The sequence below is a fragment of the Trachypithecus francoisi genome, unplaced genomic scaffold (genome assembly GCF_009764315.1).
Source record: "Trachypithecus francoisi isolate TF-2019V2 unplaced genomic scaffold, Tfra_2.0 Lachesis_group6, whole genome shotgun sequence".
In the NCBI taxonomy this organism is placed as follows: domain Eukaryota; kingdom Metazoa; phylum Chordata; class Mammalia; order Primates; family Cercopithecidae; genus Trachypithecus; species Trachypithecus francoisi.
Window position 1 is genome coordinate 68307434 of NW_022681471.1, and position 25695 is coordinate 68333128.

Sequence of the window (25695 nt, forward strand, 5' to 3'; positions counted from 1 at the left end):
TGGTGCACATAACAGTATTCCCAATTCATTCCCCCTATCACTTACACACTGCTGTGATTCATTTCACCTATTTATAACCTTTAATTACCCAATACATTTTTGCTGTTATTATTTTGAAGAAACTTACCTGTTAGATCAGTTAAGAATAAAAATATCAATCAAAACCGCTCAACTACATGGAAACTGAACAACCTGCTCCTGAATGACTACTGGGTACATAACGAAATGAAAGCAGAAATAAAGATGTTCTTTGAAACCAATGAGAACAAAGATACAGCATACCAGAATCTCTGGGACACATTTAAAGCAGTGTGTAGAGGGAAATTTATAGCACTAAATGCCCACAAGAGAAAGCAAGAAAGATCTAACATTGACACTCTACCATCACAATTAAAAGAACTAGAGAGGCAAGAGCAAACACATTCAAAAGCTAGCAGAAGGCAAGAATAACTAAGATCAAAGCAGAACTGAAGGAGATAGAGACACAAAAAACCCTCCAAAAAATCAATGAATCCAGGAGTTGTTTTTTTGAAAAGATCAACAAAATTGACAGACCGCTAGCAAGACTAATAAAGAAGAAAAGAGAGAGGAATCAAATAGAAGCAATAAAAAATGATAAAGGGATATCACCACCACCCAAAGAAATACAAACTACCATCAGAGAATACTATAAACACCTCTACGCAAATCAACTAGAAAATCTAGAAGAAATGGATAATTTCCTGGACACTTACACTCCCCAAGACTAAACCAGGAAGAAGTTGAATCCCTGAATAGACCAATAGCAGGCTCTGAAATTGAGGCAACAATTAATAGCCTACCCTCGAAAAAAAGTCCAGGACCAGATGGATTCACAGCTGAATTCTACCAGAGGTACAAGGAGGAGCTGGTACCATTCCTTCTGAAACTATTCCATCAATAGAAAAAGAGGGAATCCTCCCTAACTCATTTTATGAGGCCAACATCATCCTGATACAAAGCCTGGCAGAGACACAACAAAAAGAATTTTAGACCAATATCCCTGATGAACATCGATGCAAAAATTCTCAATAAAACAGTGGCAATCCGGATTCAGCAACACATCAAAAAGCTTATCCACTATGATCAAGTGGGCTTCATCCCTGGGATGCAAGGCTGGTTCAACATTCGCAAATCAATAAACGTAATCCAGCATGTAAACAGAACCAAAGACAAGAACCACATGATTATCTCAATAGATGCAGAAAAGGCTTTTGACAAAATTCTACAGCCCTTTATGCTAAAAACGCTCAATAAATTCGGTATTGATGGAACGTACCTCAAATAAAAGAGCTATTTATGACAAACCCACAGCTCATATCATACTGAATGGGCAAAACTGGAAAAATTCCCTTTGAAAACTGGCACAAGACAGGGATGCCCTCTCTCACCACTCCTATTCAACATAGTGTTGGAAGTTCTGGCTAGGGCAATCAGGCAAGAGAAAGAAATCAAGGGTATCCAGTTAGGAAAAGAAGAAGTTAAATTGTCCCTGTTTGCAGATGACATGATTGTATATTTAGAAAACCCCATCGTCTCAGCCCAAATCTCTTTAAGCTGATAAGCAACTTCAGCAAAGTCTCAGGATACAAAATTAATGTGCAAAAATCACAAGCATTCTTATACACCAGTAACAGACAAGCAGAGAGCCAAATCAGGAATGAACTTCCATTCACAATTGCTTCAAAGAGAATAAAATACCTAGGAATCCAACTTACAAGGGATGTCAAGGACCTCTTCAAGGAGAACTACAAACCACTGCTCAATGAAATAAAAGAGGACACAAACAAATGCAAGAACATACCATGCTCATGGATAGGAAGAATCAATATCGTGAAAATGGCCATACTGCCCAAGGTTATTTATAGATTGAATGCCATCCCCATCAAGCTACCAATGAGTTTCTTCACAGAATTGGACAAAACTGCTTTAAAGTTCATATGGAATCAAAAAAGAGCCCGCATTGCCAAGAAAATCCTAAGTCAAAAGGACAAAGCTGGAGGCGTCACGCTACCTGACTTCAAACCATACTACAAGGCTACAGTAACCAAAACAGCATGGTACTGGTACCAAAACAGAGATATAGACCAATGGAACAGAACAGAGTCCTCAGAAATAATACCACACATCTACAGCCATCTGATCTTTGACAAACCTGACAAAAACAAGAAATGGGGAAAGGATTCCCTATTTAATAAATGGTGCTGGGAAAATTGGCTAGCCATAAGCAGAAAGCTGAAACTGGATCCTTTCCTTACTCCTTATACGAAGATTAATTCAAGATGGATTAGAGACTTAAATGTTAGACCTAATACCATAAAACCCTAGAAGAAAATCTAGGTAGTACCATTCAGGACACAGGCATGGGCAAGGACTTCATGTCTAAAACACCAAAAGCAACGGCAACAAAAGCCAAAATTGACAAATGGGATCTAATTAACTAAAGAGCTTCTGCACAGCAAAAGGAACTACCATCAGAGTGAACAGGCAACCTACAGAATGGGAGAAAATTTTTGCAACCTACTCATCTGACAAAGGGCTAATATCCAGAATCTAGAAAGAACTCAAACAAATATACAAGAAAAAAACAAACAACCCCATCAAAAAGTGGACAAAGGATATGAACAGACACTTCTCAAAAGAAGACATTCATACAGCCAAGAGACACATGGAAAAATGCTCATCATCACTGGCCATCAGAGAAATGCAAATCAAAACCACAATGAGATACCATCTCACACCAGTTAGAATGGCAATCATTAAAAAGTCAGGAAACAGGTGCTGGAGAGGATGTGGAGAAATAGGAACACTTTTACACTGTTGGTGGGATTGTAAACTAGTTCAACCATTATGGAAAACAGTATGGCAATTCCTCAAGGATCTAGAACTAGATGTACCATATGACCCAGCCATCCCACTACTGGGTATATACCCAAAGGATTATAAATTATTCTACTACAAAGACACATGCACACGTATGTTTATTGCGGCACTATTCACAATAGCAAAGACTTGGAATCAACCCAAATGTCCATCTGTGACAGACTGGATTAAGAAAATGTGGCACATATACACCATGGAATACTATGCAGCCATAAAAAAGGATGAGTTTGCGTCCTTTGTAGGGACATGGATGCAGCTGGAAACCATCATTCTTAGCAAACTATCACAAGAACAGAAAACCAAACACCGCATGTTTTCACTCATAGGTGGGAACTGAACAATGAGGAAACTTGGACTCAGGAAGGGGAATATCACACACTGGGGCCTATCATGGGGAGAGGGGAGGGGGGAGGGATTGCATTCGGGAGTTATACATGATATAAATGATGAATTGATGGGTCCTGACGAGTTGATGGGTACAGCACACCAACATGGCATAAGTATACATATGTAACAAACCTGCACGTTATGCACATGTACCCTAGAACTTAAAGTATAATAAAATATATATATATATTAATCTAAAAAAAAGAATAAAAATAAATTATTTTATTTTACATTAATTTCTTCTCTAACATTGCTTCCCTATTAAATGTAAATCTGAGATGTTGATCAATGTCATTTCCATTCTCTCTGGAAAACTTTTTTTAAAAACAGTTCTTGCAAGATCCATGTACTAGCAACAAATTTCCTCAATTTTTGCTTTTGTAGAGAGTATATATTTTTCCCTCACTTGTAAAGGACAGTTTCACTAGGTGCAGAATTCTAGGTTGGTGGATTGTTTTTTTCAACAGTTTGAATATTTCACTCCACTCTGTTCTTGCTTGCATTCACTGCTATTTTTATTTTTGTTCCTTTATAGGGGATTCCCCTGGCTTCTTTTAAGATTATTTTTGTCTTTGATTTTTGTAGTTTGAATATGATATGCCAGGCTGTACCTTTTGGGAGTTTTTTGTTGTTGTTGTGTTGTATTTGTTTTGTTTTGTTTTGTTTTTTCTACTTGGTGTTCTCTAAGCTTTCCTGGATCTGTGGTTTGGTGTTGTCGTTAATTTTAGAAAATTCTTAGCCTTTATTATTTCAATTATTTTTTCTGTTCCTTTTCCTTTTCCTTATGGTATTCCCTTATGTATACATATGTTACACCTTTTGCAATTCTCCCATATTTCTTGCATATTCTTTTCCATTTTAAATTCATTTTGTTGTTTACTTTTCACTCTGTGAAGTTTTCACTGACATACGTCTTTAAGCTCACTGATTCTTTTCTATTTTGTGTCCTGTCTACTGATGAGCCTATCAAAGACATTCTTCATTTCCGTTAGAGTGTTTTTGATTTCTTGCATAACCTTTTGATTATTTCTTAGATTGTTTCTTATAAACAAACCCCTCTCTTTGTTTATATTACCCATCTTTTCTTGCATGCTGTCTGCTTTTTCCATTACAGCCTTTGGCATTTTAAATTCCTCGTCTTATAATTCTAAAATCTCTGCCTTATGTGAGTCTAGTTCCAATGTTTACTTTGTCTGTTTAGATTCTTCTTTGCCTTTTGGCATGCCTTGTGATTTTTTTTGAAAGCTAGACAATGCATTAGGTAAAATGTACTGAGGTAAATATGCCTTTAATGTGAGATTTTATGTTTATCTGACTAGGAGTTGGCTGTCTTTAATGTTAGTTGTAGCTGTAGGTGTCAGAGGCTAGAATTTCCTCTAGAACCTGCTAAACGGGGCCAGACAAATTTTAGGGGATAAGGCTATATCAACAAAAAAATTTAATGAATCAGGTTCACATATCATGTAACTTCTACTAGTTATATTGAGGTTGTTCATTAAATATCAGTGTGATCTACTTTTCCCGTCTAAATATTTTATCTGCTAGAGGATTTAGATAAGAGGATTTATCTCTTAGATTAGATTAGTGGAGTTGAGACTACAAGTCAATTGCTCTTTCATATTCTTTAATTTACTTCCAGTTCTGTGTGCTTCAGCCGTGAAATAAGGTAAAACAAGTTTGTTTTACGGATATTATGATCTCTAGCTTTTAGATGTCTGTTATTTAAAATGACAATGACATATAGTCCCTTTCTGTGTCATAGCTTTGTCATGTTTATACTTTCAAACTATTATATTGGGTAAAAACAATAGATTACTTACAAATATTACATTATATAACAGTCTTGCATATGAAGTCTTCTGTGTGTCTGTTATTCATATAGATTAGTCATAACTCTTGCTTTACTTTCTCAGAATCCATATTCAGCTATGATGCAAGGATTGGATTAAATAGGCTGTTTTCTGTTGAGGTTACTCTTTGATGCCCAGAGCAAACTTTATATACAAGCGAGAATTATTTTGTTTATGCAGTGGAAATCTTTAATGACATTTCCTTTATTGCCTAGGCCTAATTTTCATGAATTAATAATGTATATAATATAAAATAATTTCTATTTGATCAACTTACATAACTGCTTTGTTGTTGTTTGATATTTTTCCTTTAATGAGAATAGAAACTTCAGTTCTGTGAGGATTCTACCACTACCCTGATAATCTTTACAAATTGTCTGAATACCCTTAATGCAGGCAAACCCCAAAATTGGGGCTTAGCCTGGGAGGGTTCTTGGCTTCGTGCAGGAAAGAATTCAAGAGTGAGCTGACAGCAAAGTGAAAGCAAGGTTATTAGAGCAACAGAGTACAGGAAAATGGTTGCTCCATAGACAGAGTAGCCGCAGCAGCCCTTGTGGATTTCTGGTTAGCTATATGGCTATTCCTTGATTAGTTGTGAAATAAGGGGTGGGTTATTCATGACTTTCCTGGAAAAGGGATGAGGAGTTCCTGGAACTAAGGGTTCCTCCTCCTTTTAAGCCATATAAAGCAACTTCCAGGAGTTGCCATGGCATTTGTAAATTGTGATGGTGCTGGTGGGAATTGCTTTTAGCATGATAATGCATTGTAATTAGTGTGTAATGAGCAATGAGGGCAACTAGAGGTCGTTTTAGTCACCATGTTGGTTCTAGCTGGTTTTGGCTGGTTTCTTTGCTGCATTCTGTTTTGCTGAGATCCTGTTTGTTTGGTGGGGCTCGTGACCAGTGCTTGGAAAATAATTTGTGCCGATCTACTACCTTACCTTGTCCAGTTTTCTTTTATCTTTGTTTTGCCTTGTTAGTCAAATCCCTCTTTAGTGCTCTTGGTCTTTACTTTTTTCTCTCCTGATTCCTTTGTGAATAGAGAAGCAATTAAAGGAACAAAACGCTTCTTTACTTGTTTAGATATATTGGGCACTTCTTGGCAGCACTGCTCATAAAGCCCTTAGTTAACAGAGTCCACTCTGAAAGAGGTAAATTTTTTGAGGAGTTTAGATATTAAAAAGTCTGAAAGAATTGGGTTCCTCAGATGACTAGTCATGATCATAATGGGAAAAGTGATAATTAAATCTGGAACTTGAGGTCCTCAGCAAACTGACTATATTGACCAGTAATTTTGGCACCATGTAGATATAGCATACTTTTTGGTAGTCCTTTATGGCAATTTTACTTTTTACTTAACTCTGTTCTTCAGTTACTATCCCAAATTGTACAGTTTTGTGCTAAAAATTAAATGAATACCATTTTGTAATGATATACCAGTCTCTCATAATTCAAGAGCCTAGCAGATTATTTATATGATTTAAATTTTTGATCTAAGAAAGAAAAATGTTTTATAAGTTCCTGAGGCTGGGCATGGTAGCTTATGCCTGTAATCTCAGCTCTTTGGGAGGCCGAGGCAGGCAGATCACTTGAGGCCAGGAGTGTGAGACCTGCCTGGCCAACATGGTGAAACCCCATCTCTACTAAAAATACAAAAATTAGCTTGACATGGTGGTGCGTGCCTGTAGTCCCAGCTACTCGGGAGGCTGAGGCACGAGAATCTCTTGAACATGGGAGGCGGTAGTTGCATTTACCTGAGATCACCCCACTGCACTCCAGCCTAGGTGACAGAGGTGAGACTCCGTCTAAAAAAAAAAAAAAAAAATTAAAAGTTCATTTATTTCTCGTATACTTAATGTGCACATTGCAGTCAGATAAAATATACCTTTTGTCACAAGATTACAATCTTGTAAATATAACCAGTTTTTTTAATTTTTAAAAAGTAACAAGGTATGAAACTTCTTATTGGGTTGATTTTTATTGAAATGCACTGTGATTCAGCCTTATTTTTAGACATTTCCTGCCCCCAGAGAGCCAGATCTGTAGTGTGATGCTGGCTTTATTTCTTTTAATTTTAATGTATATTCAATGAAATGCACTCTTTTAAGTATACAGTTCCATAATTTTTAACACGTGTATATTCACATAATTACCACCACAGTCAGGATACAGACAAGTGCTATCACCCCAAAAATCTCCTTGTGTTACCTCTTTTTAGTCATACCCTGTCCAGACCCCTAGCTGCTGGGAAACATTGATTTGTCCTCTATCACTATAGTTTTCTCATTTTGAGTATGCCATATAAATGGAATCATGTAGTATATAACCTTTTGAGCTGATTTCTCACACTCAGCATGATGTCTTGGTCATTCATCCATGTTACTGGATATACCAGTTTGTTTCTTTTCATTGCCAAGTAGTATTACATGGTATGGATATAACAGAGTTTGTCCATTCACCCATTCAACAACATTGGGTTCTTTCCACTTTTTAGTGATTATAGATTATAACTAGAGCTGCTTTAAACATTCAGACACAGGTTTTTGTGTGAACCTGAGTTTTCATACCTCTAGAATAAACACTTAAGAGTGGAATGCTAGGTCATACTAAACACATGTTCAACTCAATAAGAAACTGCCAAGCTGTTTTCCAGAGTGGTTCTCTTTGTATTCCCACCAGCAGTGTATGAAAGAGTTCCTGTTGCTTTGCTTCTTTGTCAACACTAGGTATTGTCAGGTGAATGGTGGTATCTTGTGGTTTTAATTTACATTTCTCTTAAGGCCTGAGATATTAGGCAGCTTTGTGTGTATTTAGTTTACATTTGTGTTTCTTCCTTTTGTGAAGTGTTTGTTTAAGCATTTTGTCCATTTTTTAATTGGGCTGTTTGTTTTTCCTTTCATCTTTAGTGAATTCTTTATATATTCTGATATGAAACCTTTACCAGATATATGATTTGTAGATATATTCTCCCGTCTGTAGCTTGTTTTTTAATCCCCTTAATAGTATTTTATGTAGAACAAATGTTTTTAATTTTGATGAATTTCAGTTTATTTTTTTCCTTTATGGATTATGCTTTTGTTGTCATGTCCAGTAACTATTTGCCTAACTAAAGTTCATTAAGATTTTCTCTTTTGTTTTCTTCTAAATGTTTTATATATTTTTCTCTTTTACATTTAGATCTGTGCCATGTTTTTTAAAAAATAAGTATGTACTGAACTAAAGTGCTACATTTTGAATTCCTATGTGAGGTTTAGGTAGAAATTAAATTTTTTTCCAATTGTTCCAACACCAAGGCTATCCTTTCCCCATTCAGTTTGCTTTGTATCCTATTACTGCTGTAACAGATTATCACAAACATTGTAGCTGAAAACACTGCAAATTTATTGTGTTACATTTCTGGAGGTCAGAAATCCAAAATTAGTTTTCACTGGATCGAAATACAGATAATTGGCATGGTTGTGCGCCCTCCAGAAACTCTTGAGGAAAATCTATTTCCTTGCCTTTTCCTGCTTCTAGAGTTCACCTACATTCCTTGGCTCAGGGCCTCTTATTCCATCTTCAGCATCAACAGCATGTTCAGTCTCTCTCTGACTCTGACCCTTTTGCTTCCCTTCGTCTTATCTTCTCTCAATTTTGACTCTCCTGCCTCTCTCTTGTAAGTACTCCTGTAATTAGATTTGGCCCACCCAAATAATCAAAGATAAAGAACATAATCATGTTCTTCAGCTTAATCACATCTGCAAAGTTCATTTTGCTATGTAAGGTATCATCTTTATAGGTTCTGGAAATTGGTACATGAATATCTTTGCGGAGCCATTATTCTTTCTACCATAATGATTATATATGGGATGTTTTTCTGGAATCTATCTGTTTCATTGATCTTTGTGTTTCTGCATTCACCAGTACCGCACTATTTTTATATTTGATATATATATATATATATCATATATATAAAATATATGTATATATTTTTTAGTTTTATAGTAAGTTTTAAAGCCAGGTAGGATGATTTTTCCAACTTTCTCCCTTCTTTTCAAATTTGCTTTTTGCTATTCCAGTTTTTTTTGATTCTGCATACAAATTTTAGAATAAACTTTTCTATAGCTATTAAAGCTCTTCTATCAAAGAAGCCTGATGATGTTTTAAATGAAATTTTATTAAAAATGTAGACCAATTTGGGTAGAATTGACCTCCTTACTAGGTCGTGTCTTCCATTGGATGAATGTAATATGTTTCTCCATTTATTTAGCTTTTATTTGATTTATTTCATCAGCATTGATAGCTTTCAGCATACAGACCTGATACATGTTTGATTATCCCAGTGGTTCCCACCCAGGGGTGATTTTGACCCCAAGAGGACATTACACAATGTCTAGAGACATTTTTATAGATCACAACTGCAGGGGGTGGGGTATGCTACTGGCATGTATTGGGTAGAGGTTAAGGACACTGCGAAACATTGTACAATGCACAGAATAGCTCTTCCCGCAAGAAAGAATTATGGAACCCAAACTGTCAGTAGTGCTGTAGGTTGAGACCTTGAGTTAGATTTATACTTAAGAATTTTTTTTATTTGATGAGGACAATGTCAGTAATTTTCTTTTTTAAATTTTGGTTTCTAACTGTTCATTGCTAATATGTTGATATATTAGTAACTATTGATTTTTGTTGATCATTGTAATATATTGATAATATTGGTATCATTTATATATTTAGATTTCATTCTACCATTTTATTATTTGTTTTCTGATAAATTTATTTTGTTACTTGGTTTTACCTTTACTGTCACCTTTTATGTTATTTGAACAGATTTTACTATCCCATTTTAATTTATCTACTATGTGTTTTAGTTTATCTCTTATATAATTTTGTAGTGGTTACTCTAGAAATTATAATATGCGTAAGTAACTTTTCACAGTCTGCTTAGAATCAGTATTTTACTACTTCAAATGAAATGTAAAAACTTACTACTCTGTAAGTTCCCTTACCTTCCCCCTTTGTATTTACCATTGTTTCATATGTCTTTAATACTGTAAACCCCATCAGTCAGTGATCTTTTTTCTTACTCTGTGGACTCTTTCTGGATAAATATAAATTTTGCTTTTATTTTTATTTTTATTTTTTTATTTTTTATTTTTTATTTTTTATTTATTTATTATTTATTTTTTTATTATACTTTAAGTTCTAGGGTATATGTGCATAACGTTTATATCATGTATAACTCCCCAATGCAATCCCTCCCTCCTCCCCCCTCCCCATGATAGGCCCCAGTGTGTGATGTTCCCCTTCCCGAGTCCAAGTGATCTCATTGTTCAGTTCCCACCTATGAGTGAGAACATGCGGTGTTGGTTTTCTCTTCTTGTGATAGTTTGCTAAGAATGATGGTTTCCAGCTGCATCCATGTCCCTACAAAGGACGCAAACTCATCCTTTTTGATGGCTGCATAGTATTCCATGGTGTATATGTGCCACATTTTCTTAATCCAGTCTGTCACAGATGGACATTTGGGTTGATTCCAAGTCTTTGCTATTGTGAATAGTGCCGCAATAAACATACGTGTGCATGTGTCTTTGTAGTAGAGTAATTTATAATCCTTTGGGTATATACCCAGTAGTGGGATGGCTGGGTCATATGGTACATCTAGTTCTAGATCCTTGAGGAATCGCCATACTGTTTTCCATAATGGTTGAACTAGTTTACAATCCCACCAACAGTGTAAAAGTGTTCCTATTTCTCCACATCCTCTCCAACATCTATTGTTTCCTGACTTCTTAATGATTGCCATTCTAACTGGTGTGAGATGGTATCTCATTGTGGTTTTGATTTGCATTTCTCTGATGGCGAGTGATGACGAGCATTTTTTCATGTGTCTGTTGGCTGTATGGATGTCTTCTTTTGAGAAATGTCTGTTCATATCCTTTCCCCACTTTTTGATGGGGTTGTTTGTTTTTTTCTTGTATATTTGTTTGAGTTCTTTGTAGATTCTGGATATTAGCCCTTTGTCAGATGAGTAGGTTGCAAAAATTTTCTCCCATTCTGTAGGTTGCCTGTTCACTCTTTTAACTATCAAACATATTTTTAAAGAACTTAAGAGAAGAATAGGTTATTATATTTACACAGATATTTGCCATTTCCATTGCTCTTCCTTCATTCCTGATATTCCAGGTTTCCTTCTGCTTTCATTTCTTGTTTCATGAAGAATTTTCTGTAGCAATTCTTTTAAAGCAGGCCTTCTGGTAACTAATTCTCTTAGTGTTCCTTAATCTGAAAATGTCTTGATATTCCTTCATTCACAAAGATTAATTTTGCCCAGTGTACCATACTAGGTTGACAGTTCTTTTCTTCCACCACTTGAAAAATGTTGTCCCGGGCCGGGCGCGGTGGCTCAAGCCTGTAATCCCAGCACTTTGGGAGGCCGAGACGGGCGGATCACGAGGTCAGGAGATCGAGACCATCCTGGCTAACACGGTGAAACCCCGTCTCTACTAAAAATACAAAAAACTAGCCGGGCGAGGTGGCGGGCGCCTGTAGTCCCAGCTACTCGGGAGGCTGAGGCAGGAGAATGGCGTAAACCCGGGAGGCGGAGCTTGCAGTGAGCTGAGATCCGGCCACTGCACTCCAGCCTGGGCGACAGAGCGAGACTCCGTCTCAACAAAAAAAAAAAAAAAGAAAGAAAAATGTTGTCCCACTTACTGCTGGCCTGTGTGGAAATCTGCTGTCTTAATATTGTTTTTCCCTTATACATAACATGTTTTTATCTAGCTGATTTTAAGATATTTTTCTCTGTCTTTAGCTTTCATAAGTTTAATTATGATGTGTCTTGGTGTGAATTTCTTTGGGTTTATCCACATTTGGGTTGCTCAGCTTCTTGAAATTATAGATTTATGTCTTTTGCCAAATTTGGGAAATTTTCAGCCATTATTTCGTTGGTACTTTTTTGTGCCCCACACTCTTCTGCTATCCTTCTGGGATTCAATAAAGGATGGTAAGTGTTTTGTTACAGCTCCATAGGTCCCTGAGACTCGGTTTTGGCTTTTTTTTTTCCTTTAGTCTATTTTCTCCCTGTTGTTAAGCTTAGGTAGCATCCCAACATCTGCTTTGTATTTTAATAATATTGTTGACTACTAGAACGTCTGCTTGGTTGCTAAGACTCTTGTATACCTTACCTTGAAATCTTGATTGGTAAGACTTACATAGCTTCTATCAGTTGTAGCTAAACTTAACAAAGATGGATGGCATAATAATGGAACATTAAGAAGAGCTGGGATTTCAGTGTTTTTGTTAAGCCTGATAGGATTGTTTGTTTTCACATATTATTAATGTGCATCAATTTAATTTCTTCAGAAAAACTTTGGCAGTCTGACAAACTTCCTGTTCCTAAGTAACAGTTGATGTTTTTCATACTATAATTGCAGAAAATGTAGAATGTGAATGATTAAACATTTGCCTTGACTATATGAAAGCATTGTACTCCTAATTATTGTTCTATCTTCAGGTTCATTAATACTTGCCTCTGTCTTCTCTATTTTGCCATGGAGCCCATCCGTTGAGTTTTTATATGTCAGTTATTATATTTTTCAGTTCTGTATTTTTTATTTGGTTCTTTATATCCTTTATTTCCTGAGACTTCTATTTTTTCACTTATTTCAAGCATGTTCATAAATATTCCTTGAAGCACTTTTATGATGGCTACTCTGAAATCTTTCAGATGGTTGTAATGTTTGTGTCATCCTGATGTTAGTGTCTATTGATTGTATTGTCTTAATCAAATTGATATCTTATTGGTTCTTGATATGATTTTTTAAATTGAAACCTGGACATGTAGAGTATTATTAAACTCTGAATCTTATGTATATCTTCTGTTTAGCAGGCCTCCTGTGACACCACTTCACTGGAGCAGGGTTGCTGCGTCATTACTGTGGGTGGAGATGAGAATCCGGGTCCCTGCTTGGGCCTCTATTGACTCCTGGCAGAAGGGATTTCTCATTGCTGCTGAATGGAGTGAGAAGTTAGACTCCTGAGTAGAATAAAAGGCAGTAGACTGGGCAAAAATATTTGCAAACCACATATCCAACAAAGGCCTTATAGTTAGAATATATAAAGAACTCTTAAAACTCAACAGCAGAAAAACAAACAATCCAATTATAAAATGCACAAAAGGCATGAACAGATATTTCACCAAAGAGAAGATATAGATTGCAAATAAGCACATTAAAAAGTGTTCAACATCAGTGAGGTAACAATATGTACCTATTGGAACAATTTTGAAATTAAAAAAAAATGATAATACCAAATGTTAGTGAGGATGCAGAAGAACCGAGTCACTCCTACTTTGTTGGTTATTATAAAATGATACAGCAGGCCAGGTGTGGTGGCTCACACCCGTGATCCCAGCACCTTGGGCGGCCAAGGCAGGCAGATCACTTGAGCCCAGGAGTTTGAGACCAGCCTGGACCAACATGGTGAAACCCCATCTCTACCAAAAATACAAAAATTAGCTGGGTGTGGTGGCGTGCACTTGTAGTCCCAGCTACTCAGGAGGCAAAGGCAGGAGAATTGCTTGAACCCAGGAGGTGGAGGTTGCACTGAGATGAGATCATGCCACTGCACTCCATCCTGGGCAACAGAGTGAGACTCTGTCTCAGAAATGTAAAATAGAATGATACAGCAACTCTAGAAAGAGTGTGGCAGTTTCTTAGTAAGGTCAGCATGGAGATGCCATATGACTTAGCAATTGGACTCTTGGGTCTTTTCCCAGATGAATGGAAACTTATATCTACCTGTATGAGAATGTTGATAACATCTTTCCTCATAGTAGCCTTAAGCTGGAAACAACCAAAATGTCCTTCGGGGTGATGGGTTGAATAAATTCTAGTACATCCATGGAATAATCCTTAGTAATAGCAAATGATGAGCTATTGATATATGCAACAGTCTTGATAAACTTTGAGCACATTATGCTGAATAAAACAAAAGCTGATCTTAAAAGGTTATATACTATATGATTCCATTTCTAGAATATTCTCAAGATGAGTAAACTGTAGAGATCAAGAGTAAATTAGTGGTTGCCAGGGTAAAGGGACTGGGATGAGGCAGGTAGAACGGGGGTGAATACAAAGTGGTGGCATAATGGATTTCTCTTGTGGTGATGGAATAGTTTTGTATCTTGATTGTGGTGCTGGTTACAGATCTGAATGTGCGATAAAATTGCATAGAACCACACAGACAGATACATACATACTACACACACATACACATGAATACAGGCTAAAAGGTGGTAAAAACTGAATGAGGTCTCTAGTCCAGTAGTTAACAGTAGTGTGCTGATGTTAACTTTCTGGTTTTGATATTGAACTACAGCAAAATACAATGTCATTAGGAGATGCTGGGTGAAGCCTAACCCTAACCTGGGTCTCTTTGTACTATGTACTACTTTTGCAGCTTTCTATGAATCTAATTATTTCAAAATAAAAACTTTTTTTTTTTTTTAAGAAGATTCTCATTTGCCTGGAATGGTTTAAATCTAGTTCTGCTAAAGGCAGCATATTGGAGAAAACCACTGTTCGCTATTCCCACCCCCAAAATATCACAAGGCAAATAAAACTTACACTATATATTAATAAAAACATCTACATATAATATCCTTCTTATTTCTTTGGTGTATTTCTTTCCTTTTTAACATATATGGCATATTTCTTACCTTTTCAAAATTACTTTTATGGGAAAACTGACAGTATTCAGTTGTTATTAGAGGTAGTGCCATGTTTTTTGCATGTGCTAACTGCCCTTTTTCTGCCACTAACAACACAGTGCAGATGACACTCACATGTCCTGAACACTTACGAGGATGTTCTCTAGTTTGACCAAATCCAAAAACATTTCCAAGGAGGTAAAATTGCACAACTTTATCGGTGATACATTAGTTTTAGGCATCATTCAGTACAGCTTTGGAAAAGGTATAATGGGCTGTGAGTTATGAGAATTGCATGCTAGCTGTGACTATCACTTTTTCTCCTACTGAAGAAAGTGTATTGGATTGCAGGTGAGGGACTATATCCTTAAATGGAAAACCTGGAATCTGCTCAAATTTATTTAAATTACTTTTGGTATACTTTACAACTATAGCTGGTTTAAACAGTGCCTTTGAGAGCATCCATTTTAGGGTGCAACAGAAGTGAAATATATTGTTCCTGCCTTATAAGCTGCTAGTGTGGCTATGGTATACTGGAAACAATTCTAACTTCAAGTGTCAGACCTGGATTTTAATCTTAGCTCTGCTGCTTACCAGACAAGTCATTAAACCTCATGGAACCTGAGTTTCCTCAACTATAGAGATAAAATCTATTTTGTAAAATTGTTATTCCTTTCATCCCTCACATTTGTGAAAGGTACCTACCTTTCACCATATGTGATTCATCTAGCTGTTGTTCAGTAAATGTTAGTTTTGTCACAAAAGGTTTGTACATTATTTGGGTGATAGATACACTAAAAGCCCAGACCTCACCAGTACGCAATATATCCATATAACAGAACTGCACTTGTACCCCTTAAATTTATACAAAAAAGATGGAAATATATCCATGCATAATACATACAAAATGAATCATAAATATATCATAAAAGTGATAAATATTGAGGTATAAACTATAACAAAAAGATAGAAAATAGAGAGTGCCAAATTGGCTGCATATTTCAGAGAAGGCATTATGATAGAAATGGTATAAAAATTGGGCTTTGAAGGGTGATGAGGTAGATAAGGGAGAGGAGACCATTTCAAGAAGAAGCAAGACCTGTAATCTCAGCACTTCGGGAGGCCGGGAGGCTGAGGCAGGCGGATCATGAGGTCAGGAGTTTGAGACCAGCCCGACCAACATGGTGAAACCCTGTCTCTACTAAAAATACAAAAATTAGCTGGGCATGGTGGTGCATGCCCATAATCTCAGCTACTCAGGAGGCTGAGGCAGGAGAATCGCTTGAACCCAGGAGGTGGAGGTCGCAGTGAGCCGAGATTTCACCACTGCACTCCAGCCTGGGTGACAGAGCAAGATCTCAAAAAATAAAAATAAAAATAAAGAAGCAGCAGCAAGAAACCTAAGGTTATATGGCTACAAGGGAATCAGAATTGAGAAATTTATACTATTTGAGACCTGCCATATTTTCTATTGGATTTTGGAAGTCAGAAAGCTTAATGTTTAAGTAGTTTATTTCATAATGTTACATTCTTAAAAGCATCCCAACATGTGCTGTGTATTTTAATGATATTGTTGAATACTAGAATGCCTGCTTGGTTGGTAAGACTCTTGTATACCTTACCTTGGAATCTTGGTAAGACTTACTTAGCTTCTACCAGTTATACCTAAGCTTTGCAAAGATAGATGGCATAATAACGGAGCATTAACAAGATCTGGGATTTCAGTGTTAATTTTATTAAGGCTTATAGAATTGTTTTCACATGTTATTAATGTGTATCAATTTAATTTCTTCAAAGAAACTTTGGGAATCTGACAAACTTTCTGTTCCTAAATGATGGTTGATGTTTTGGATACTATAACTGTAGAAAATATAGAATGTGAATGATGAAACATTTGCCTTGAATATATGAAAACATCATACTCCTAGTTTTCTTTTTAAGTTTTATTTTGATGTATTCTCATGGAGAAATAGGTGCATTATTGAAAGCTTAGTTTTGATAATAATTGGGCTTTGTTTTATATGGTATTGGAGCAAAGAAGCTTTCTGTAGGACAAATGGATTTATCAGTGTTTTTTTCCAATGGTGAATCAGCCACATATACTTGTAATTCATCTGCTTTTGTGATCCGGTTTGCTGTGTAATTTAGTTTACCATCATTTTGGTGACCAAATTATTTTAAAAATATTTATTGAATGCCTACGGTATAAGAGCATTATATTCAGCATGGGTGGGACAAAAAGTAAAATGGCATAGACCCTCAACGATCCAGTAGGAAAGGGAAATATATACACAAATAACTACAGTGTAAGACAGTTTGCCATAGTGTCATGAGCTTTGTAGGATTTTAGATAATGGAGACAGCATTTTTTAGTGGCAGACCTGGGATGATTTCATGGAAGCAGAAGCATTTGACTAATTCACATAGCTTATAAATGAATATTAACATGACAGTGTGAAGTATGAAGCCTGAAATGACAGCTCTCCCAATGTCAAAGATACTGTCTTTATGAATGGGGAAAATCACTCTAATACCAGTAAGTGGTAAATATGTAAACATTATCATAAGTACTAATTTAAGGTAAATATTTGTACTTTTATAAATAAGTATTTTATATATAATGGGTGATTGATGTTTTTATGTTTTTAGGCCATGAATATTGTGGTTCCCTTCATGTTTAAATATGCTGTAGACAGCCTCAACCAGATGTCGGGAAACATGCTGAACCTGAGTGATGCACCAAATACAGTTGCAACCATGGCAACAGCAGTTCTGATTGGCTGTATGTGTGATTCTTTAATCTGTCTACAGGTGTTGACTTTCTTCAAGGAGGTTTCATCATATTTGAGCAGATGACCTTTTCAGTACAAACACAGCTTAGCATTTTGGATGTTTGTTGTTTTATGTGAGATGTTTTGTATGTTTTTAAAAACTGTTCTGTATGATACACTTTCAAAAAATTCTATGATAACATTAGGATTTTTACAAGTTCTAGAAAACAATAGTATGAAATAAGACATTAAATTCATAACAACCACTTCTAGGAGTTAGGCTTTTTGTAACATCCATTTCCACAAAGGTCAATTATTTTCTTGCTGGCATTGTTAGCTGTTAAATAGGAAATAGCTAAATAACAATATATATGTACATAAATGCTTTATTAAAATGTATTCATTAGTAATAACAGAAATCTACAATTTGAAAAGAACAGAATATAAATGCTGTGTGTCCCATGCATTAGAAAGGACACTATGAGATTTGGGAGACATTAGTAGGGGTATGCCTTTAGTCAAGGCACTTGATTTTTCAGGATCTCAGTTTTATCATTTGTTATTTAGGAAGATTAAATTAGATAAAAATCGTCAACAGATATGCACATTTATCCACAATAATGCCATGTGGGCTATTATTTAAGTATTTTATTTGGAAAAAAATATTTTAACATCTGAAACCTGGAGGAAATAACACTGAAGGGATTCATAGTGGTAGAAAAGTTAATACTCATTAGGCTAGATTATTTCTAGGTTTCTTTTATTGTAAATATTCTGTGATATATTCATTCACTGAATTATTCATTGTATAAACATTTTCTACACGCTGTCATTTCTATACTCCTTTGATTCTAATATTGTTACATCCTATTTTTTCTTTTGAATGTATTGTTAGATGGTGTATCAAGAGCCGGAGCAGCTTTTTTTAACGAAGTTCGAAATGCAGTATTTGGCAAGGTAGCCCAAAATTCAATCCGAAGAATAGCCAAAAATGTCTTTCTCCATCTTCACAACCTGGATCTGAGTTTTCACCTGAGCAGACAGACGGGAGCTTTATCTAAGGCTATTGACAGAGGAACAAGGGGTATCAGTTTTGTCCTGAGTGCTTTGGTATTTAATCTTCTTCCCATCATGTTTGAAGTGATGCTTGTCAGTGGTGTTTTGGTAAGTTAAACATTTTTTCATAACAAGCTTTTATCTTAAATTCATATTAGTGGCAATTGAATATTTGAAGCTATTGTACTGTTGCATGCCTATGGGTTTGAAAACAAAATTCCGTGATGCCAGCAACATTATGCAGTTTAATTATTTTACCACAAGCTTCAATGGACTGCTCAAATTCTTTATCATGTTGTTATTGTAAATAACTATTCAGTTCTACACATAGATTAGTCATCAACTAGTACTTACAAGGTTTTTTTTTTAAGCAGGGATTTTTATGTATGGCATTTGACTGATATGCTCAGAATATCTAGGTTTCTCATCACCATTCATAACATTTTAGGCAATTTCACCTTTTATTTATTTTTTCTCTGTTTCAACTTTTAGGTTCAGGGGGTACCTGTGCAAGTTTGTTACATGGGTAAATTATGTGTCACTGGGGTTTGGTGTACAAATGATTTCATCACCAGGTAGTGAGCATAGTACCCAAAAGGTAGTTTTTTGACCCTCATCCATCTGCCACCCTCCACCCTCAATAGGCCCCAGTGTCTATTCCCCTCGTTGTGTCCGTGTGTACCCGTTGTTTAGCTCCCACTTATAAGTGAGAAGGTGGTATTTGGTTTTCTGTTCCTGAGTTAATTCGATTAGGATAATGGTCTCCAGATGCATCCATGTTGCTGCAAAGGACATGATTTTGTTTTTTATGGCTGCATAGTATTCCATGGTGTACATGGGCCACATTTTCTTTATTTAGTCCACCATTGATTGCCATCCAAGTCTTTGCTATTGTGAATAGTGCTGCAGTGAACATATGCATTTATATGTCTTTATGGCAGAATGATTTATGTTCTTTTGAATATATGTACCCAGTAATGGGATTGCTGATCAAATGGTAATTCTGTTTTAAGTTCTTTGAGAAATGTCCAAACTGCTTCCCATAGTGGCTGAACTAATTTCCATTCCCACCAGCAGCGTATAAGTGTTCCCTTTTCTCCACAACCTTGACAACATCTGTTATTTTTTGACTTTTTAATAATAGCCATTCTGACTCATCTGAGATGATATCTCATTGTGGTTTTGATTTGCATTTCTCTAATGATTGGCAATTTCACCTTTTATAGTTAAAAATATATGTATGTATTTTTTATTCCTCTTTAGGCTTATTGTACTATCTTCCTATTAGTATTTGATGGTACTGTTGATGTAGCAAGTGCAGTTTGACTTCCTACCCTTGTTGCCTAAAGTAGATTTTCTAAAGTATTTGATTTTTCATCCGTCGTTCACATACATAACTTCCCGCAACCATATTTTTGTTAAAATCTTTTGACTGAGATTTGCTGTTGTGTATTACAAACTGTTTGGCAAGAACAATAACTATTTCACATTTCTTCTTTGGACTTCCTTTTCTAGTATTACAAATGCGGTGCCCAGTTTGCTTTGGTAACCCTCGGAACACTTGGTACATACACAGCATTCACAGTTGCAGTCACACGGTGGAGGTAATTTATTCCCTAGAAGCCACATAAAATTTATAAATTGTTATGCTTTTATAACAGGTATTTCATGCCTATGCAAATCTTTGTCTTACAGAACTAGATTTAGAATAGAAATGAACAAAGCAGATAATGATGCAGGTAATGCTGCTATAGACTCACTGCTGAATTATGAAACTGTGAAGGTAATATGTTTAATTATACTTTCCTCTGCCTTTCACACTGCTCTAAGATTTTATCTACCATTTAATTTAATAGGCACTGTAAGTTAGAGCTTCTAGGTGTGATCTCTAGGATATGATCTCTAGGTGTGATGGAATAATACTATTTTATTGTTTGTCTTTTGTTTAGAAACTGTCCTCCTTCCTTCTCAGTTTTTGTTTGGTACTATCAGATTTTTACCTTCTGAATTAATTTATAAGTGATCATAAATACAGTCATGCACTGTATAATGATGTTTTAGCGTCTATGTTGTTGGTCCCATAAGATAATAATGAAACTAAAATGTTCCTGTCGGCAAGTGACATTGTAGCCATTGTAATGTTGTAGCACAATTCGTTACTCTATTACTCATGTGTTTCTGGTAATGCTGGTGGAAACAAACCTACTGCGCTACCCATCATTTAATATTTGATAATGATAAACTAGTATGTTAACTAGTATATGTATTTTTTACTTTTAATCATTATTTTAGAGTGTACGCCTTCTACTTCTAAAAACAAAGTTAACTGTAAAATAGCCTCAGGTAAGTCCTTCAGAAGGTATTCCAGAAGAAGGCATTGTTGTCATGGGAGATAACAGCTCCATGCATGTTATTGCCCCTGAAGACCTTCCAGTAAAAGGAGATGTGGAGGTAGAAGACAGTGATATTTGACCCTGACCCTATGGAGGTCTAGGCTAATGTGTGTGATTGTGTCTTAGTTTTTAACAAAAAAGTTTAAAAAGCAAAAAAAAAATAATAATAATAAAAATAAATAGAAAATAGCCTATAGAATAAGGATATGAAGAAAGAAAATATTTTTGTACAGCTGTACAATGTGTGTGTGTTTTAAGCTAAGTTATTAAAAAGAGAAAGTTTTTAAAAATTTAAGTTTGTAAAGTAAAAAAGTTACAGTAAGCTAATTTTAATTTATTATTGAAGAAATAAAATATTAAATAAATTTAGTGTAGCCTAAGTGTACAGTATTTATAAAGTCTACAGTAGTGTACGGTAATGCCCTAGGCCTTCATATTCACTCACCACTTCCTCACTGACTCACCTAGAGCAATTTTCAGTCCTGCAAGATCCATTCATGCTAAGTGCTCTATACAGATATACCATTGCAAATCTTCTTACCATACTTTTACTATACCGTTTCTGTGTTTAGATATACAAATACCATTGTGTTACAGTTTTCTACAATATTCAATACAGTAATGTGCTGTACAGGTTTGTAGCCTAGGAGCAATAGGCTATACCATATAGTCTAGGTGAGTGGTAGTCTATACCATCTAGGTTTATGTAAGTACACTCTATGATGATTGCATAGTCAAAATTACCTAAAATATGCATTTCTCAGAACATATCTCCGTTGTTAAGTGATGAATGACTGTATACCGTTAGCATCTTGATTCAGAATGAACAGTAAGCTAATCAAATTGGCATGTAAATTCTTGACTCTCTTCTATCCCTCAGAGTGCCTAGCATATAGTGCTTCCCATTAATTCTTTCATTTATTTGTTCATTTTTCCATTTAACAAATAGTTACTGAATGCCTCTTAGGTGTTCTAAGTGGTTTCACAGGGGAGGGTGGTAAAAAAAAGATTACTTTCTAATCCCTGCTATCCCAGAATCTTATACTGTACTGAAAGAACTTAAGTATGCAGGTGACTAGATAAGAAGGCATAATGTTGTGAGGGTAGTGGGAATTGTCAATTCAGAGTCTCAGGGGAAGGCTTTGTGAAGGAAGTATCATTGAAGATTTTGTTTTAGATCTAGGTTGGAATTAGCTAAGCATCAGTAAATGTTCATTGGGTGAATTTTGTGGACTTTTCAAATACAATTCATTATGGAAAACTGCAGGGATATCATAGTACAATATATTGAAAGTCAATTTTTAAAATGGAATCTACAGTACAAAATTGTATTCATACATGAAGTCTGATGAAAAGTATGCTGATCACTTAAGAGAATAAATTCTAATTATACTTGCCCATAGTTATTTTTATATATTTTGTAGTATTTTAATAATGAAAGATATGAAGCACAGAGATATGATGGATTTTTGAAGACGTATGAGACTGCTTCATTGAAAAGTACCTCTACTCTGGCTATGCTGAACTTTGGTCAAAGTGCTATTTTCAGTGTCGGTTTAACAGCTATAATGGTGCTCGCCAGTCAGGGAATTGTGGCAGGTAATGGGTCTGTGGCTATCACATTTACAGGCTGTTCAACTTTTATAAAGATTAATGAAAGGAATGTGTATGCGTATCTTAATTATAAAGGATGTTAAAGTGTTTTAACATCCTTGGAGTACTTTTCTCTTTGTATCAGAATGTATTTACTTGATTGTTTGATAATGGTTTTTTAACTTCTTTTTGTTTAGTACTGGCTCACTCATTGATTGGGATTACTGTTTGTAACTACCTGATCTTTTAAGAACAACTTTTTTTTTTTTTTAGCATCTAGTTTTTCTAATTTTTCTTGTAGACCTGTAGAGCAATGTAATTGATTTAGTGTTTAGTTCAAAGGACTAAACTGCAAACATTCTTTTTTAAGAATTACCAGGAACCTTTAATCTTTCTACTCCTTTTTTACTTGCAAAACACTTCAAAAGTAAATGTCTGCTCCTCTTTTCTGTAAACTCCCCCCCCCCCCACTCAGTTACTATTCATTCATTCACTGTGACCTAAATATGTGGAAAACATATTTAGGTCACAACAACATTTTGTTGTTGTTGTTGTTTCATTTTGTTTCCTTTAACTTGATGTACATCAGAATGGTTTATCATCCTTAATTGTGATGTCTATTTTCTCCAATTTTTAATGTATACTAATTTTTAAATTTCTATGTTACACTACAAAGAAACCATTGCTAGTGTCTTAGGGGAAAAAGAGAAACTTTTTAGCCTTCCATTTCTATCCTCAGTTAAACCATTCTTTTTTGTATATTATATATAGTGTATAGGTGGGCCTTTCCCATTCCTCTTAACATATACTAAGTTCCCTGTCTTGCTTAAATCATGGATTAATGCTTTGAAATTGAGTTGACATAAGAGTTGTTGCTGATTAAGAATATTTTGTTTCTGTGATAATAGACTATAAACCTCTCTATCTTAAATTGGGAAAGTATGTAACATTTATCTAAAATGCCCTTTTTTTCTTCTGCCAATTGCATATTAAGGCACCCTTACTGTTGGAGATCTAGTGATGGTGAATGGACTGCTTTTTCAACTCTCATTACCCCTGAACTTTCTGGGAACTGTATATAGAGAGACTAGACAAGCACTCATAGATATGAACACCTTGTTTACTCTACTCAAGGTAGACACCCGAATTAAAGTAAGTAATCCATATAGCACCTTTTCAAAAGTATGTGAACATCATCCCATTAATAGAATTATTCTAGGAATATTCCTACATCACCACGTTAGCAAGCCCAATTTCTTTCACTTGCAGGAATTGGCAGGGGGGTGGGGTGCTATCACCTGTATTAAGAGGTTGTTAGAGCTTTCACTTCTATGTTTAAAAACCTGGCCACGCATGGTGGCTCACACCTGTAATCCAGCATTTTGGGAGGCCGAGGTGGGCGGATCACCTGAGGTCAAGAGTTCTAGACCAGCCTGACCAACATGAAGAAACCCCATCTCTACCAAAAATACAAAATTAGCTGGTCGTGATGGCACATGCCTGTAATCCCAGCTACTCGGGAGGCTGAGCCAGGAGAATCGCTTGAACCCAGGAGGCGGAGGTTGCGGTGAGCCGAGATCGTGCCATCGCACTCCAGCATGGGTAACAAGAGCGAACTCCGTCTCAGCATAAATAAACTAAATAAATAAATAATCAAAATCTTACAATGTTAATGAAGACTGTTATACTAGAAAGTAAATTTTGTTAAGTTGAATTATTTGTACTTACACTGAATTTAGTTATCTAATAGTGACACAGAATGTATGATTGCCTCTCCTCGCATCCTCAACCCCTTTCCTCCCCTGCCCATCATCCCTTCTCCCTCCCCACCGCCCCCCTCAAAAAGAGTTGCTCAGGGCCGGGCGCGGTGGCTCAAGCCTGTAATCCCAGCACTTTGGGAGGCCGAGATGGGCGGATCACGAGGTCAGGAGATCGAGACCATCCTGGCTAACACGGTGAAACCCCATCTCTACTAAAAATACAAAAACGAGCCGGGCGAGGTGGCGGGCGCCTGTAGTCCCAGCTACTCGGGAGGCTGAGGCAGGAGAATGGCGTAAACCCGGGGCAGTGAGCTGAGATCTGGCCACTGCACTCCAGTCCGGGCGACAGAGCGAGACTCTGCCTCAAAAAAAAAAAAAAAAAGAGTTGCTCAGAAACCAAAACATTCAGGGTTTGTTTTACTTTGGCCATGAAGCATGAGAAAACAAATGTTTAAATGCATGCTTGGAAGTGGTCTAAGTCCACTTATAAACCTCCTTCTTTTCCATTATTTCCTTTTTCTTTCTGTGAATTAGAAAATTGTCTTCATAGCTGTACTCTAGGCAGTGTGTAAAGTGGCTTTTTTTTCTCTTCCCTGCTAGGACAAAGTGATGGCATCTCCCCTTCAGATCACACCACAGACAGCTACCGTGGCCTTTGATAATGTGCATTTTGAATACATTGAGAGCCAGAAAGTCCTTAGTGGAATATCCTTTGAAGTCCCTGCAGGAAAGAAAGTGGCCATTGTAGGAGGTAGTGGGTCAGGGTGGGTAATTTAGTTATTTGTAAAATTCTGTATTATAGACTGATGATTCCCAATGTAATATTTTTTCTTTATTATAATGAAAATGATTACTGTGGTTTAAAACTGGGTTTTCCTAACATTAATAGGAGCTAAATAACCTTTCTTCGTCTCCAATTTCAGGAAAAGCACAATAGTGAGGCTATTGTTTCGCTTCTATGAGCCTCAAAAGGGTAGCATTTATCTTGCTGGTCAAAATATACAAGATGTGAGCCTGGAAAGCCTTCGGAGGGCAGTGGGAGTGGTACCTCAGGTATTTAAAAACAGAAAAAAACAAATTTTTGGAAGATTTATTGGGTTGATCAATCTGTAACTAGAACAATTTGAATCAAGGGATCAACATATGCTACTGAACTAGTCAATATTAGACCCTACCAGTGAAGTTCTGGTACCAAAAGGGATTTTTTAAAAAAGGAAAGGAAAAAAACGTGAAGGGAAAATCTGCATGATAAGAAGCCCTGGAATGATAGCATAATAGAATAGAAAGAGCACAG

General features: G+C 36.0%; 1 protein-coding gene across 1 annotated transcript in view; it reads left to right on the forward strand.

Annotated features, from left to right (window-relative positions):
- The window catches only part of ABCB7 (ATP binding cassette subfamily B member 7), a 137141-nt gene that overhangs the window by 95819 nt on the left and 15627 nt on the right, over window positions 1-25695 (forward strand). The window contains 9 exon segments of the mRNA XM_033200924.1: window positions 15878-15886; window positions 17478-17610; window positions 18495-18763; window positions 20171-20259; window positions 20351-20438; window positions 22473-22647; window positions 23636-23793; window positions 25002-25165; window positions 25325-25454. Of these exon segments, the coding sequence (XP_033056815.1) occupies window positions 15878-15886; window positions 17478-17610; window positions 18495-18763; window positions 20171-20259; window positions 20351-20438; window positions 22473-22647; window positions 23636-23793; window positions 25002-25165; window positions 25325-25454 (1215 nt within the window).